At 42.3% G+C, this 17,784-nt stretch overlaps 1 protein-coding gene and 1 long non-coding RNA gene across 2 annotated transcripts; both read right to left on the bottom strand.

Moving 5' to 3' along the window:
• Positions 1 to 9,176: 9,176 nt before the first annotated feature.
• Positions 9,177 to 10,149, bottom strand: LOC115158020 (transmembrane protein 275-like). The gene has a single exon (XM_029706477.1). The coding sequence runs from the start codon at positions 10,134 to 10,136 to the stop codon at positions 9,303 to 9,305; it is 834 nt and encodes a 277-aa protein (XP_029562337.1). The 5' UTR covers positions 10,137 to 10,149; the 3' UTR covers positions 9,177 to 9,302.
• Positions 10,150 to 10,172: 23 nt separating this feature from the next.
• Positions 10,173 to 11,065, bottom strand: LOC115158022 (uncharacterized). Its single transcript, XR_003868613.1, has 2 exons — positions 10,963 to 11,065; positions 10,173 to 10,281 (listed from the first exon to the last, which is right to left on the bottom strand). It is a non-coding gene; the product is annotated as an uncharacterized LOC115158022 (long non-coding RNA).
• Between the last annotated feature and the right edge of the window lie 6,719 nt (positions 11,066 to 17,784).

Here is a 17,784-nt window from a genome sequence, read left to right as displayed (position 1 = left end):
TGTTCATGAGCACTGGTGCTCCATCTTCTCTCCCTCCTACACTACTCCCTAGGTCCCTCTGCACACTTTCATGTGAAATGATTGGGTGAATACGGAAAAGGCCCCTTAGGCCACACAGGCCTGGACTCTCTCTCTAGGAGGGGATCATTGACTCCTTTTCCCTTTCCTCCTCCTTGATAATTCATTGCTTGCATATGCCAGCTAATACATCAGATGGCCTGCCCCTCCCCTGACACACACACACACACACACACACACACACACACACACACCACCCAGAGGAAATGGTGGAAAGCGTCAGTCGGCAGAAAAACGGGGATGACAAACGAGAGCACTTCTAGATCTATGAATGAATTATGTCTCCTAAATACCTTGAGCAGAGGCAACTGTCAGCCTGCCTCTATGCTAATCTGGGAACAAAATATGACCAGTTTGGCATTAAAAGGAGGGGGCAGGGCTGCTAGAGAATGAGGCGAGAAATTAATATATCTGAATAGAGCAATCAGGCCATTAGAATACGATGTCGGATTCAGCTTTGGTGGACATTTATGCATTTATCATGAGATGAATAATAATAGTAATATCCTCCATTCGGCTTTAATGCCGTTTCCTCCTCCCTGTTGAAATAGATGGGGATTATTGTGACAAGAAGACAGACATATCATTTGTTTTTACAATAGCCGAGTCAGCAGTCAGCAGCACCTATACTACAGCAGTCATCAGGATACAGAAGAGCCCACTGCAGCGAGAAGACAAGTGCACCACGCGGCTCATTTTGGAATCGGGCCGGTGATTTACATAGGAAATCAGAGACACCACAAGGCTCGAGACAATAGCTACATGCATTAGTCAATAGACTTAACGCTATTAAAGAAGGCACTCCTTCTTTAACGTAAAATTGATATTTTTTTGTAATGAAAAATGCCAATTAAAAACGTTGTTTGTTTGTATGTTTTATTTTATATTGTTAGGACAGAAGGAAGGATACATGCGCAATATAACTGGAAACTGGATGCTTCAGAAAAGGTGGAATTTTAAGAGAATCAAAATCATGTTTGACATTTTGACTTTGACTGAAAGCGGTCCATTTTTAAAGCATAATGTTTATCCTTATAAATGCGCTATTATAATATATAGTGAGGTCGTTACAAACTCTCACGTTCCTGGTCATTCACCTGCAGCTGATAGTTTTGTGCAAAGAGCGTCAAAAGACAGTTCACCTTGCTATTGTTCTATCTTCCGGAATCATCTCGCGCCCGGGTATATTTCCCCTGGGAAAAGTGTGTTTAGCATCTCAAGTTAGTAGGCTAGAGCGGTTCAGGGCCACTGGAGGATACGTTCTCTCTTAACAAAAAGTTGTTGAAGAAATTGGGGCCCAAGGACAGTGACAAAGTCTTGCATTAATATTCCTATCCAGGGTTGCCAAATTCAAACCAGGATTTCTGGAAAACCTGGGAATTTTGGAAAATGTACAATCATTTCTCAACCCTATTATTACGTACGTCAATAAATTATATTCCGACTCCAGAGTCCTTGGATCTACAACATCGAAGAAAGCAATATGTTATATCCAACGTAATGAATCCTAAGATGCCATTAAAGACATGATCGTTTTGATTAGATTGATCTGATTGTTAGATCTTACAAAGACACTATGATCAAAGCAACTCTCACAAGTGTTGAAGATTATAAATAAATGATCTAATAATTCATTTGGTCAGAAGATTGAATACAATACAGAGCATATATTTTATTACCTGTTATTTACCAGGTAAATTGACTGAGAAAATGTGTTTAATTTACAGCAACGACCTGGGGAATAGTTACAAGGGAGATGAATGAGCCAATTTGAAGCTGGGGATGATTAGGTAGCCATGATGTTATGAGGGCCAGATTGGGACAGCACCCTACACAGGGCAATGTCCCCAATCACTGCCCTGGGGGATTTATTTTTTACCAGAGGATAGTGTACCTCCTACTGGACATCCAACATCACTTCTAGCAGCATCTGGTCTCTCATCCAGGGACCAACTCAGACCAAACCTGCTTAGCTTCAGTGGTAAGCCAGCAGTGGGATGCAGGTGGTATGCTGCTGGCGATTAACATAATTTAGCAGGCGTAAAAATAACATCTAGATATGACTTTTTTTTTTGAGACCGTGCCAAGCCTTGCACGGTCTCACGCTTTCTCTGCTTTCTATTGTGAATGGTTAGATCTCCCTCTAGTGACAGAATTATACAGTATACTACATACAAATTGTACAGAATTATACAGTATACTACATACAAATTGTACAGAATTATACAGTATACTACATACAAATTGTACAGAATTATACAGTATACTACATACAAATTGTACAGAATTATACAGTATACTACATACAAATTGACCGTTGGTGTCTTTTCCATCTTTATTCACTAGATGGAGACAGGGGTTCAAATAACTTTGTCTGACTGTCAAATAAAATGCTTGTCTGAGTAATAATTGCGTGTCTTCAACAAATCATGTAAAAAAAAAATTAGGACAATAATTCAAATGTAATTTTTACCAGAATTCACCATTTATCAAATCTTCATATGTGGTTATTTGTATTTCCTATACCCCACTTGATTTGTCAGAGTTTTGAATGCATTCTTCATTCAAAGCATCACATTTGCATGACAAGGCTTGCATGGTAAGTGTGTAATGGCCCTGAGCACAGGCTAATGAGAAATGCAATGCTTTACTGAATTATATAGGCAATAACCTTGTGATCTGCGCCTGACATGACCAAGCGATTAGGCCTTTAGTCCCAATGTCAGCGTTATTAAATACACAAAGCACTGGCCCCCAATGATAGAAGAGAAAGGGAAATGGGCTCCCAAATCACATTAGAATTTTGCCTCCGTAAGCAATTATTGTCGCCAGTGATTGCAATTCAGATCCTATGTAATGAATATTCCCATGAAGGTATACAAATGAATCTACGGCCACTGTGACTGTGGTTCATCGTAACACATCCAGTCTCTGCGTCCCAAATGGCACCCTATTCCCTATAAAGTGCACCACTTTTGGGTCAAAAGTAGTGCACCATACAGGGAATAGGGTGCCATTTGGGATGTAACCCTAATCTTCTCTGGATGCATCCAGCCAAATTAGATCAGTGCAAACATAAATCAACCTAACTTCGTGTGCGCTGTCCCTACTCCATCTCAAATGGCAATAATGCCAGATTTACAGTGCCTTCAGAACGTATTCACACCCCTTGGCTTTTCCCACATTTTGTTGTGTAACAGCCTGAATTTAAAATGTATTAAAATTCATTTTATTTTGGTCATTGGCCTCCACACAATAATTTCAAAGTCGAATGATGTTTTCAATTTTTTTACAAATTCATAAAAAATGAGAAGCTGAAATGTCTTGAGTAAAAATGTGATTAACAAGTCACATAATAAGTTGCATGGACTAGCTCTGTGCGCAATAAAAGTGTTTACACCACTCCCACACATACAACCGAAAAGACCAGGGAGGTTTTCCAATGCCTCGCACCTAATGGTAGATGGGTAAAAATACAAAATAAAGCAGTCATTGAATATCCCTTTGAGCATGGTGAAGTTATTAAACTACACTTTGGATGGTGAAGTTACTGTACAGGGGGTACCTGTACCGAGTCAACGTGCAGGGGTACGGATTAGTCGAGGTAATTGAGGTAATATGTACACTACCGTTCAAAAGTTTGGGGTCACTTAGAAATGTCCTTGTTTTTGAAAGAAAAGCACATTTTTTGTCCATTAAAACAACATCAAATTGATCAGAAATACAGTTAATACAGTTAATATAATACAGAAATACGTTGTTAATGTTGTAAATGACTATTGTAGCTGGAAACAGCAGATTTTTTATGGAATATCTACATAGGCATTCAGAGGCCCATTATCAGCAACCATCACTCGTGTGTTCTAATGGCACATTGTGTTAGCTAATCCAAGTTTCTCATTTTAAAAAGCTAATTGATCAATAGAAAACCCTTTTGCAATTATGTTAGCACAGCTGAAAACTGTTGTGCTGATTAAAGAAGCAATAAAACTGGCCTTCTTTAGACTAGTTGAGTATCTAGAGCATCGGCATTTGTGGGTTCGATTACAGGCTCAAAATGGCCAGAAACAAAGACCTTCCTTCTGAAACTTGACAGTCTATTCTTGTTCTGAGAAATGAAGGCTAATCCATGCGAGAAATTGCCAAGAAACTGAAGATCTTGTACAACGCTGTCTAGTTTGAGAAACAGACGCCTCAACTGGCAGCTTCATTAAATAGTACCTGCAAAACACCAGTCTCAACGGCAACAGTGAAGAGGCGACTCCAGGATGCTGCCAAAGGTGATTCTACAAAGTATTGACTCAGGGGTGTGAATACTTATGTAAATGAGATATTTCTGTATTTTATTTTCAATTTGCTAAAATTTCTAAAAACATGCTTTCACTTCATCATTCTGTGGTATTATGTGTTTTTGGTATTTGGTATTTTATTAGGATCCCCATTAACTGTTGCATAAGTAGCAGCTACTCTTCCTGGGGTCCACACAAAACATGAAACATAATACAGAATGACATAATACAGAACATCAATAGACAGAGAACAGCTCAAGGACAGAACTACATACATTTTTTTTAAAGGCACATGTAGCCTACATATCAATGCGTACACAGAAACTGTCTAGGTCAAATAGTGGAGAGGTGTTGTGCCGTGAGGTGTTGCTTTATCTGTTGTTCTTTTAACCAGGTTTGCTGTTTATTTGAGCAATATGAGACGGAAGGAAGTTCCATGCAATAAGGGCTCTATATAATACTGTACTCTTTCTTGAATTTGTTCTGGATTAGGGGACTGTGAAAAGACCCCTGGTCTAGGTGTAGATGGGTGAGAAAAACAAATCTATTTCATCCATTTTGAATTCAGGCTTTAACACAGGAGAGTCAAACTCATTCCATGAAGGTCCTGCTGGTTGTTCCTTTCAATTAAGACCTAGACAACCAGGTGAGGGGAGTTCCTTACTAATCAGTGACCTTAATTCAACAATCATGTACAAGGGAGGAGCGAAAACCCGCAGACACTCGGTCCTCCGTGGAAGGAGTTTGACACGTGCTGTAACACAACAAAATGTGGAGTAAGTCAAGGGGTATGAATACTTTCTGAAGGCATTATATAATGTGTTATTGAAATACCCGACGGCCATTTTGTGTCAGCTTGGAGCATCTGCTTCCTCTGCACTGGTCTTGTCTGCTGTGAACTCTGCTCGTTGTAATGTGTGGTTGTGTGGCTAGCTGTGTTTGCGGACGGCAGATTTGTAACGATGAGTAAACAGACAGTCTCGCCTTGCCACGGCCTGTTGGGTGAAATGCCAAGTGGTGGTGGTGGGCACAATGCTGTGGAAAGAGCTGAAGGAGCTGTTTTGTATTCACTGCACAGGATCCTTGCTGATAAGACAGAATTATCCCCACATCCTGCCTGGTCTAGTTTACACTGAGTGTACAAAACATCAGCGACACCTGCTCTTTCCATGACAGACTGACCAGGTGAATCCAGGTTAAAGCTATGATCCCTTATTGATGTCACTTGTTAAATCCACTTCAATCAGTGCAGATGAAGCGGAGAAGACAGGTTAAAGAAGGATCTTTAAGCCTTGAGACAATTGAGACGTGGATTGTGTTGTGTGCTGTGTGCCATTCGAAGGGTGAATGGGCAAGACAAAAGATTTAAGTGCCTTTGAACGAGGTATGGTAGTAGGTGCCAGACACACGTTTTGAGTGTGTTAAGAACTGCAGTGCTGCTGGGTTTTTCACTCTTAACAGTTTCCTGTGTGTATAAAGAATGGTCCACCAACCAAAAGACATCCAGCCAACTTGACAAAACTGTGGGAAGCATTGGAGTCAATGTGGGCCAGCATCCCTGTGGAATGCTTTTGACACCTTGTAGAGTCCATGCCCCGACAAATTGAGGCTGTTCTGAGCAGGGGCGCAACTTTGGTTTTAGAAAAGGGGGGCATCATTTTTTGATGCGATCGGATAAACACTCCAAACAGCCTACCCGACCGCTCGGAGGCGTCCACATGGTCCTAAAACACACCCTTTCCTCGGTTTGTATCACATTCCAATGACAAAACTGGGGGGGACAAAAATGCTGTGCAAGTTGTGCCCTTGGTTCTGAGGGCAAAAGCGGGTGCAACTCAATATTAGGAAGGTGTTCCTATTGTTTTGTACACTCAGTGTATACTGTCTTGTCTGAAACTTGTCTGGTGTCAGCTGCGTGTTAATCTCATCCCCAGGCTACAAGGAGGAGATCTGGTTTAGGAGGCTTGCTACATTTAGACTCCCAGAATGTTTGTCCTGCAGTATATCTGAAATGTAAGCATACTGTATATCTGAGTCAGTTTTAGGTTGCAAACAGTATTTTCTTTATGTTTTCCCAACAAACCCATCACATTTATTGTACAACAGTTACAGCGAATAACATCTCCCTCATCCTAGCATACAGTATAAGAATAAAATGCAAAGGACATGTATATTTTAACGCTCTACATTAGTACTACAATGCAATACTTGCAGGTGACACAGAGAGAACATCACAGGAATCACAGTTTCTGCTAGCCAATGATTCACCAGCTTTCATTACTAAGGGAGCCTTATTTTGCTGTAAATACTCAGTTGTCCCTTTTACTGTACAGACGGTGTCCAAGGTAACAGGACTTACCAATAGGCCAAGAAAAGAAAGAAGAAAATCTCAAAATAGTATGACAGGGTCTGTGCAGGGTCTATGCTGGTACTGTCCATGATGTTTTTACAGTCTTAAAGGCATAGTTCACACAAATTACTAAATTACATATTGGTTTCCTCACCGGATATGCAGTCAGGTGGCCAGGTACACAAAACCAAAGCACAGATTGCTGTTTTACGTTGTCCAAAGATTGCTTACTTGATTTTGTAATTTGGGTGAACTGTCCCTTTAAATGCTTTAACTGTACTTCATATAAGCTCCTCACCAAAGGGGGTTTGGCTGTAAATGTAGCCATCATCCTCCCCACAGTCCCCAGATCTTAGTACAACATCCAACAAGATTAACAGTATTTTTTTCTCATACTGAGGACTAGATTTAGCCAGACAGGGATACCGACACAATCTACAACGAATCAGAAGCTTAGTTCTCCTCTTCTTCATTTTTTTTTCTCCTCATATTTTATGCGTCCCAAATGGCACCTATTTCCTTTATAGCGCACTCCTTTAAACCAGAGCCCTAAAGGGAATATGGTGCCATTTGGGACGCAGACATTAACTGACGCTGAGACTGACTGGCAGAGCTTGCCCTTATAATATCTGAGATAATCTAGTCCACACCTCTTTCCACGTCTGAATTAACCTCATCCTTCAGCCGGCTCTCTATGTCATAGCAATTGAGTCTGGGGACAAGGTTAAGTTTAAACGCATAATGTAACAGTCTTTAAAAATATGCACAGTAGAACATATTGATTTGTTTTTCGTTTTTCCGAACATGCACTTCATCCCATTTTACAATTGGGTTCATGACCACAGCCCACCATAGATCATGGCCATTCATGGGTTCAAATGATCCCCAAAAAATATCCAGGATGAAACTTCTTGAGCGGAGACTCCAGTAGCCACAGTTTACAGTGCATTCGGGAAGAATTCAGACTCCTTCCCTTTTTCTTCATTTTGTTACGTTACAGCCTTATTCTAAAACATCCTCATCAATCTACACACAATGCCCCATAATGACAAAGCGAATACAGGTTTATAGAAATGTTTGCAAATTTCTCAAAAAAAAAAAAATGAAATACCTTATTTACATAAGTATTCAGACCCTTTGCTATGAGACTCGAAATTGAGCTCAGGTGCATCCTGTTTCCATTGATCATCCTTGATATGTTTCCACAACTTGATTGTAGTCCACTTGTGGTAAATTCAATTAATTAGACATGATTTAAAAAGGTACACACCTGTCTATGTAAGGTACCATAGTTGACAGTGCATGTCAGAGCAAAAACCAAGCCTTGAGGTTGAAGGAATTGTACGTAGAGCTCCGATTGTGTCAAGGCACAGATCTGGGGAAGGGTACCAAAACATTTCAACTGCACTGAAGGTCCCCAAGTACACAGTGGCCTCCATCATTCTTAAATGGAAGAAGTTCAGAACCACCAAGACTCTTCCTAGAGCTCGCCGCCCTGCCAAACTGAGCAATCGGGGGAGAAGCCCCTGGTCAGGGAGGTGACCAAGAACCCGTTGGTCACTCTGACAGAGCTCCAGTGTTCCTCTGTGGAGATGGGAGAACCTTCCAGAAGGACAACCATCTATGCAGCACTCCACCAATCAGGCCTTTATGGTAGAGTGGCCAAATGGAAGCCACTCCTCAGTAAAAGTCACATGACAGCCCGCTTGGAGTTTGCCAAAAGGCACCAAAGGACTCTCACCATGAGAAACAAGATTCTCTGGTCTGATGAAACCAAGATTGAACTCTTTGGCCTGAATGTCAAGTGTCACATCTGGAGGAAACATCGCACCATCCCTACGGGGAAGCATGGTGGTGGCAGCATCATGCTGTGGGGATGTTTTTCAGCGGCCGGGACTGGGAGACTAGTCAGGATCGAGGGAAAGATGAATGGAGCAAAGTTCAGAGAGATCCTTGATGAAAACCTGTTCCAGAGCGCTCAGGACCTCAGACTGGGGGTGAACGTTCACCTTCCAACAGGACAGCAACACTAAGCACACAGCCAAGACAACCCAGGAGTGACTTCGGGACAAGTCTCTGAATATCCTTGAGTGGGCCAGCCAGAGCCCGGACTTGAACCCAATCAAACATCTCTGGAGAGACCTGAAAATAGCTGTGCTGCGACGCTCCCCATCCAACCTGACAGAGCTTGAGAGGATCTGTAGAGAAGAATGGGAGAAACTCCCCAAATACAGGCGTGTCAAGCTTGTAGCGTCATACCCAAGAAGACTCGAAGGCTGTAATTGCTTCCAAAGGTGCTTCAACAAAGTACTGAGTAAAGGGTCTGAATACTTAATTAAAAGTTATATTTCCATTTAAATAAATAAAAAATAAAAAAATATATAAAAAAATAAATGTTTTTGCTTTGTCATTATGGGGTATTGTGTGTAGATTGAAAAATGATTTACTACATTTTAGAATAAGGCTGTAACGTAACAAAACGTGGAAAAAAGTGAAAGGGTCTGAATACTTTCCAAATGCACCTTATATAGTACCAGAGGAGTATACTGCACCAGTTTATGTAATAGCCAGGAGACACAGCCCTGCTACATTGGGTAAGGCTTGTGTATAGCCTTCATCTGGATGCTCTCCTTATATTCAATATCAGAGGTCAATGCCTGGTCCTCAGAGGTCAATGCCTGGTCCTCAGAGGTCAATGCCTGGTCCTCAGAGGTCAATGCCTGGTCCTCAGAGGTCAATGCCTGGTTCTCAGAGGTCAATGCCTGGTCCTCAGAGGTCATTGCCTGGTCCTCAGAGGTCATTGCCTGGTCCTCAGAGGTCATTGCCTGTTCCTCAGAGGTCAATGCCTGGTCCTCTGCGGTCAAGACCTGGTCATCAGGTGTCACATCTATATTATAGGTCTCTGAGATGGCAAGCTCACAGGCCCTGGAGGCAGGATCATCCTCACAGGCCCGCAGTGCAGGGGTGTCCCTATGGGTGGAGTTACTAGACTTGTGGGAGGAGCTCGGGGAGTTGATGGGACTGAGCTGCACGGCGGTGGTGTCCTGCAGCGTGTGTTCGCTCGTCTCCATCTCAAACGTTGCGCCGGCCCCCATCCGCATCAGCCCCCAGCTCTCGGCCCCCTTGGCCTTACGGCTATCGCGGGCCGGGGCCCGTCGGCTACACACGCAGCATGCCCCAAAAAAGGACAGAGCCACTATTAGGAGCAGTGGCCCAATGATGATGGATGGGTTGCTGGCGGGGATGAAGGACTTGAAAGTGAAAGCCCCCACCAAGGTGATGTTGATGCCCGCCAGCATGATCCCCAGGCCACAGGCGCAGCACAGGGCCGGGGAGGGGAAACTCTGGGGCCATAGGCCCTGTTTTCTGCATGCTTTCTTGGGCCCCGAGGTCTTGGAGCTTTTGTCGGAAAGGACCATCTCTCTAGGCTTGACGATGGGTACGGTCTAACTCAAGATTGAAATATTACTTAATTGCCTTATGGATTCAGATACAATGTAATAGGCTTGATTAATGACAAGATAGTCCAGTCCAGATACAGGTCAGGTCATGGTTTTCTCTGCCCTACAAGAGATAGACAGAAGAGTCATGATGATGTGTTCCTTCCATAGAAATAGGTTTTCTGGAAATAGGTCATTGTCACACAGGTCTAAAGGTAATTGAACTGACATTGAGGGAGAGATGCATTATGCATCCATGTGTAATAAATGCTACAAAGACTAGATAAATCAAGGGTATTATTATCCTTAGCTCTGCAACACACTGATGCCCCGTTTTTTTTCCACAGAGAATAACACATTCAGGACTCGTTGTTATTGTTCATAAGTACAGAAAGAACAAGTCCAATCACACTTTTGTTCTGCAAGTCAAATAAATAATTGCTTCTATAGTCCTATTTGCAAAGCTACACACAGACATTCATAGACAACATTGTGGTAGTGACCTTATCTTATTAAAAGTGTATTCTAGACTACATAAATATGCAATATCAGTTCAAGACTGACAAAGCCAATAAACTAATCTGTTTACACATTTGGCTACCTTGATTAAAAATGAAAAATGTTATAGTACCGTTATAGTTCTCTCGTTTAACTTGTTCTTTAATGACCAACATACAGTATCTTCTAAGATCACTGATTGTCATTTAACAATTCGGTTAGAATATACTAGATAAAGAAATCCTCTCTTGGTGATGAAAACATCAAATAATCTACAACGCCTTTGAGAGCACTTGATTTTACTTACATTTGATCAGTTCCGTCGTTCAGGTAATGTTGTTTGAAATGCCCAGTCGTTTGCCTCACATTTCGATGCGAATCGTCGACTTTAGGTTACACTCTTGTGCGCTCACACAGCCAACAAGGTGAAATACCATAGAGGAAAAGAGAAGAGCGCTCGTTAGTTTCATGCATGGTTAACGCTAAACCACTAGGGGCACCATTTGAACGCCATTCACCGATGACCACTTGCTGTACAATTACAGTACAACGAAACTGTTAAACCACATAGACTAACGGTTAAACAAACCAACACAGGCAGGATAGTTTTTCAAATAACTTGTTCATTCTATTCCAGATATCTGTAGCAATTGACTATGCAGGCAAATTATATTTTTATGAAGAAATTGAAAAAGCACAATATGTAGCCTAATATGGGGATAATTCTTGTTAATTAAATTATAGCAATGTTAAAAGCTTGTTTTGGAAAGCTGCTTTGTCCTATAGCCCAGACAGATGAATCCACACCTGGTTCAGAACTATCCACCAACACAGTGCAACCAATAAAGCATTACTTGTGATACACCTTCCTCTCCAGCACGGATGGAGAGGAAGGGGCCAAAATGGGCCAAAATCTGTCCAGTGTAAACCCAATGCGTTTCTATGGGAATAATATCAAGTCCTAAACTTGCCCTAAAGTAAATTGACGTTTCGTTAAAATTATATAATTACTCCTGTCTAAATAAAATAATTCAAAATACTTCATCAGGGAGCATGACTTAGCCACAGAGGATCAATAGCTTCTTACATGTTTTTGTTGTGGATTGTTTCTAATCACAAGTGTGTTTGGAAAGCCGGCAATTTGGGTAGTGCGCGTGGCAATAGGTTTAGCTGATTGAGTTGCAGCAGTCAGTGAAAAGCATCTAAAATATGTGTGAAGATTATGTGTTTTGAGTATAATTTTAAATGTTGGATCAAGTAGGGGGGGGCGAAGATATGGTGCGTCTCTCTCCAGAATGCATGTAAATGTAGGAAGGTGCCCATTTTGTCAATGTCTTATTGCTGAACCGAGGTAAAGACTGTTTCAGGTTGGATATTCGATGGATATTCACGCTTTCAAACCTCAATAGCTTTCAAACCACTCGAGCCACAGACTCCAAATAAGTGTCAACATTGCACAGGTCTTATTTCCACGATTTTGACATGAATTCGCTTTCCAAAGCTAATAAACATGTAGAAATGTGAGCAGCCTTTCCTATTCCAAGTTCAATTAGTTAGGGAGCGTAAACAAAGTGCAAACTTTTTTTTACATTTGAATTTCAATTGCTCCTTGGTCATGTTACCTACTTGACTCAAACAAGGTTGAGAATGTCCACTGACTACCCTTCTATATTGCACACCCTTTGGTTTGTCCATTTTCATCTCACTCGTTTTTACATACATTTTTCAAACTTTCTAATTTCAATAGCTCCTTGGTCATGTCACTTACTGGACTCAAACTGTATTCAGAATGTACAATCAGTGGGCCTACACATTGCATACCCTTTAGTTTGTCCATTTTCATCTCACACAATTTTACATAAATGTTTCTAAATTAAAGATATCAATAGCTCCTTGGTCATGTGACCTACTGACTTCAAACAAGGTTCAGAATGTCCTCTGACTACCCTAATATATTGCACACACTTTAGTTTGTCCATTTTCATCTCACATGATTTTACCTCAATTTTTCAAACTTTTACATTTCAATAGCTCCTTGGTCATGTGACCTAATGACCTCAAACTACTTTCAGAATGTCCACAGACTGGCGGAGATGAGCACAGCAAGGCATCCAGTGCGGAAATGTGACCGATGACGGAGAAGCTGTCAGGAGCCCCGGGGAGAGTTCTCTTTTCTTTGTGAAAAGCAGGGCGCCCTGGAATGTTTTCGCCCCGTGAGAGGGGCCAAAGCCCTGAAAAACGTTGTGGTTTCGGCATCGTCTGGTGAGCTCTCCCTGACCCTTGAAAATCCGGGGGAGAGGGTGTAAATCTCACGCCGGGCTGTACCAATATCCGCAGCAGGTCTCCAAGGTGAACAGCCTTTGGCATGTTATGACAATGTAGGTAAGGGAAGTTGGCAAAAAAGATCCGTAACTTTGGGATAAGGATTGGCTCTAAGGGCTGGGTTAGTCGGGCTGGGGTGCGAAGCGGAGCTGGGCTCAAGCTGCGGCTGGGGGAGCAGTCGCTCCATCGTCCTCCTCTCGCCACCATTGGAAGTTCGTTGTGCGGCTCATCTCGCGGTCCCTCGTCCGTGGTCTCGCAAGGCGCTGTGTGCGGGGGTTCATCGGGGTGGTGTCCGTCACTGGGCCGAATGTGGACCGGTGGGGGGTTGGGTCTGACAGTTGGCGGCGGAAACTCTGGATGTGCGCCGGGCCCTTCTCGCGGATCTCCCCAGCACGGCGCACGCCAGCCCCACACATTGTAGGTGGGGAGGTCTCCTCTACACTCACTAGACTTCAGGCGGAAACCAAACCCATTAGCCCCACAGTGATAGGGCGTTGCATGGATCTGGCTCATGGCCTACGAAGTGGGGAGAGGTATCTCCAGCTTGTCTGGGGAGGGAGGCCTACATCTGATGTGGGTAGTAGTAAGAAGCCTAGGTTCCCACTGGGCACAGATCACTGAATGTCAACTTGATGAAATTCAAAGGAGTGTACCCACCTGTCGCGGTCACACTCAAATCCCCTGTGGGGTGACTGTGACCTCCTCATGTCAAAGTGAGGAATATTGATGAAGCGCTGGTAAAGGTGGTTCCTATGGCTCTGTCCCGGAGGGCTGTTTTGGCAAGCAAATGATTGAAAGGGGATGATTATTTTCTGTTGCTTCTTCCGACACCAGGTCGATGGTGCCGGTAAATACTGTGAGGGGTATCTGGTTCTCAAGCCTATAAGTATTGTGCTGGCACTTGATGTCGATTGGGTGTAAAAACCCAGTTAAAGTCTGCTGAAGGGTAGTAGTGGCAACTGATGTCCAGTTTGTAAGACAGAAAAGCCTCTGATGATACCACCGGGCGTGACTCGAATGGATGTCAATTTGATGATATCTGACTGTAGCATGCTATCCTTCGTGGTCGCACTCAAACCACCTTCGGGGTTGCTGTGACCCCCTCATGTCAAAGTGAGGAAATTCGATGAAGTGGGGGTAAACGGCGGGACATAATTAAGAGTTTCTTGAGGTAGCCAAATGCCTCGTCATCTAATTAGTGATGCAAGATTCGCACTGTCCCTACCTACTATCTAGCGAAAACACAGCCAAGGGAACGGGCTTGACGGAATCAGCCTCGGCCGCCGGGATAGCCTCTTTTGGCAGGTGCGGGGGGCACTCAGAGTCCGAGCAGGGGCGGCCGGACTCAGGTGCTGGGGGCAGCACTCAGGCTGTGGAGGTTGGGTTGGAGACTTAGTCTCTGAGCGAATAAAAGCGGGCGGGTGACCAGGTCCACAGAGCTTGTTTCAAGTTACCAGGTGCACAAGGAGGCCTCCATGAAGTTGGGGGCACTCTGAGTCCAATCAGGGGCGGCCGGACTCGGGGGCTGGGGGCAGCACTCAGGCCATAGAGGTTTTGAAATTGTACATTTTGAAAAGTTCATGTAAAATCGTGTGAGATGAAAACGGGCAAACTAAATGGTGTGAAATGTGTAGGCCCACTGATTGTACATTCTGAACACATTTTGAGTCCAGTAAGTGACATGACCAAGGAGCTATTGAAATTAGAAAGTTTGAAAAATTAATGTAAAAACGTGTGAGATGAAAAGGGACAAACTAAAGGGTGTGCAATATAGAAGGGTTGTCAGTGGACATTCTGAACCTTGTTTGAGGTCAGTAGGTCACATTACCAAGGAGCTATTGAAATTAGAATCATTGAAAAACATTGATAATTCATGTAAAATTGTGTGAGATGAAAATGGACAACCTAAAGGGTGTGCAATGTGTAGGCCCACTGAGTGTACATTCTGCACCTTGTTTGAAGTCAGTAGGTCACATGACCAAGGAGCTATTGAAATTATAAAGTTAAAATAATTCATGTAAAATCGTTTGAGATGTATATTGACAAACTAAAGGGTGTGCAATGTGTAGACCTGTTGAGTGTACATTCTGAACCTTGTTTGAAGTCAGTAGGTCACATGACCAAGGAGCTATTGAAATTCAAACATTTTAATAAATAATTTCAAATAGTGCGAGATGTAAATTGACCCCCCAAAAAATGGTATGCAATGTGTGTCTATGCCATCGGGTTAGCTAGAACCAGTTCTGAACGTTTTATGAGTAATGGTTAAAGAGCTTTTGAAATTAGAAAAATGTGATTTGTCACTATGTTGACTGTCCCTAACTGCTGTTGGTGGACGTAAGGAAAACTACAGGCGAATATCCATCGAATATCCAATCTGAATCTGGCTTTACCTCCGTTATCGCCGATTGACCAACTCTCCACGTATACCACTCATTTTTTTATTCGCCTCACAGAAGTCAACAAAGTCTGTTTTTTTTATCATAGTTCTTCGATAATCACCACGCCTCCTAATGATCACCAAGCAAAACATAATGATCTGATGATTCCATATATCTAGTGAAAACGTAATAAAAAAAAAAAGATGTGCTTTTTGTCCGGAGCTCACTGTGGTAGGACTGGCTAGTTGGTACAATGTTACAAGTTCGTTAGGACAGCTCCTCCTGGACGGTGTGATGATTTGATACAATGTTCAACTTCACTAGCAATAGCTCAAGTCAAGACATAGAAAGCGAGGCAGACAGGCGGAGAAGAGATATGAATGGGATTTCATTTTCATCAGGGTATTTTCTACTGTTTTTATCTTTCGGCTTTAGGCCTATGCATTTTACTTAGCTGACGATCGAAGTTATTGGCCCAATGATGCATTGGCCTATAGACTATAGTATATCTGAGTTATATGCTCTCATGTCTTTAGCCGTATCAATGTTACCATATGGCAGAGGCTAGTGATCTCGCCATAGTTTAATTTGTATAATTGTACTTCAGATTTTTATGATTAACCACGTGACAATGATGTTGAAAAAAGAAAGCGTAAACGTTATTAGGCTATTGTAACGACATTTTGCACGAAATTGTGCATAACTGGCACGCAGATCAGTAGAAATTGTAGGATACGTACTATAAGCTTCCCCAAACTTGAAACTCACGAGCTGCCTGTTCATTACTATTACACGCATTGTGCACCGTTTAGGAAGTCCCGTGAAAACAATGGGCCCGCCTATTGAAATCAAATGCCCGTCCAACTAATTCGTTCTGGCGCCGGGTCTGCTCTCCAGTCTGTATGTAGGCTACATACCTCTCAAGGACATCATGAGTGTCTGCTCGCTCATGGATCTTCGCTGCTACCTTCTCCTTTAAGGAGCTCTTTTAGGAGTGTGGACAGGTGAATCGCGATCACTCCATCCATGTCCTCTATCCAATGGCCTTGCTCCAATCGCGACTCACTCACCATTCACACTCTATGAGCAATTGGTAAGTGATGGGCCCGAAATAAACCAATTCAATCCGTTTTACTAACCGTAGACCGCTATCTCTCGCTCTCTCGATCTGTCTATCTACTCATGCTGGACGTTGATCAAATTGTTATGTCACGTCTGAGTTCTGCCAATGAGGGTGAGAAAAAAGGACAACAACATTGAATCATTTTAAAATAAATAAATGGGTTTTATTGGGAAAAGAGCATACCACACGGGCTATTGATGTGCAACATAAGAACATATGCATATTTATTAACTCATACACGTGGGCTTAAACAACAAACAGTGGACATCGTATTTCGCTGATAGTTTATGCCAATTAGTGTGTCTCATCCCATCTAATTTGAGGTTAGGCTGCCTCGTCCCAAATGGCTCTCTATTGCGTACATTGTAGACTACTTGACCAGGGCCAATAGTGCACTACATAGGGATTAGGGGCAGAGTGAGCGAGCTTTACCATAGCCACTGACTGATCCCTAATGTGTTGCACTTTCTCTGACGGCAACCCTTTGTTGAGTCATGCCCGTTTATGAATGCCCCTTAGTTGCTATAGCGATGGAGTATCCATGGCAACCGGGTGAGATCCGGGTAGTGGGTACATGCCATTTTACATTAGCCGGGTAATACATGAAATGAATATGGGTGAGGGGAATAAGTGCTAGACTTCCATCAGTGTCCCCCATTAATAAAAAGACAAGCTCTTACAGGGGTGAAAAAGTCAACTGGTAGAGATAAATCAATTCGGTAAAAACAAGGAATCTTTAAAAAAGCACGAGCATTTCAGTAACTAAAGAGTATTTCCGTAAGCAAAGAGCATTTCAGTAACTAGGTGAATTTGAACAAATATATTGTACAGGCTGAAATGGCCATCTGACCAATTTCATTCTTAAAAACACGAAACTAATTTAATGTGACAGGCTAGCCTTCAGTCTTCACATGGTAAGTTATTTATATCTCCATGATTTCTTTGGCACATTCATTCAGATCCATTTACAGACAAACCATCTAAATGCTTGTGCAAACAACAAAACATTTAATAAAAATACTGATATATAAAATAAAACTCCCTTTCCTCCAGAGAAAGGTATCTCTACACCATCCCGTCTAGAATATAAACTACACACATATTAAACACTTTAGTCACAAACGTTTAAAAACAACACATAATATTAGACAATCAAAAAAATAGACATTGTCGCATTTCCAAATGACTGATTATGACAATTTCTGTGAATAGACAAAACAACAATGAATTCACATACAGTAGTAAATGGAGCAACAGGTTAGTGGTATTACTGAAAACTATTTTGAAAAAATAATTGAAGGAA

Source organism: Salmo trutta, chromosome 22 (genome assembly GCF_901001165.1).
Source record: "Salmo trutta chromosome 22, fSalTru1.1, whole genome shotgun sequence".
Classification (NCBI taxonomy): Eukaryota; Metazoa; Chordata; class Actinopteri; order Salmoniformes; family Salmonidae; genus Salmo; species Salmo trutta.
The sequence above is the reverse complement of the archived record's forward strand: the minus strand, read 5'-3'. Positions and strand labels throughout refer to the sequence as shown.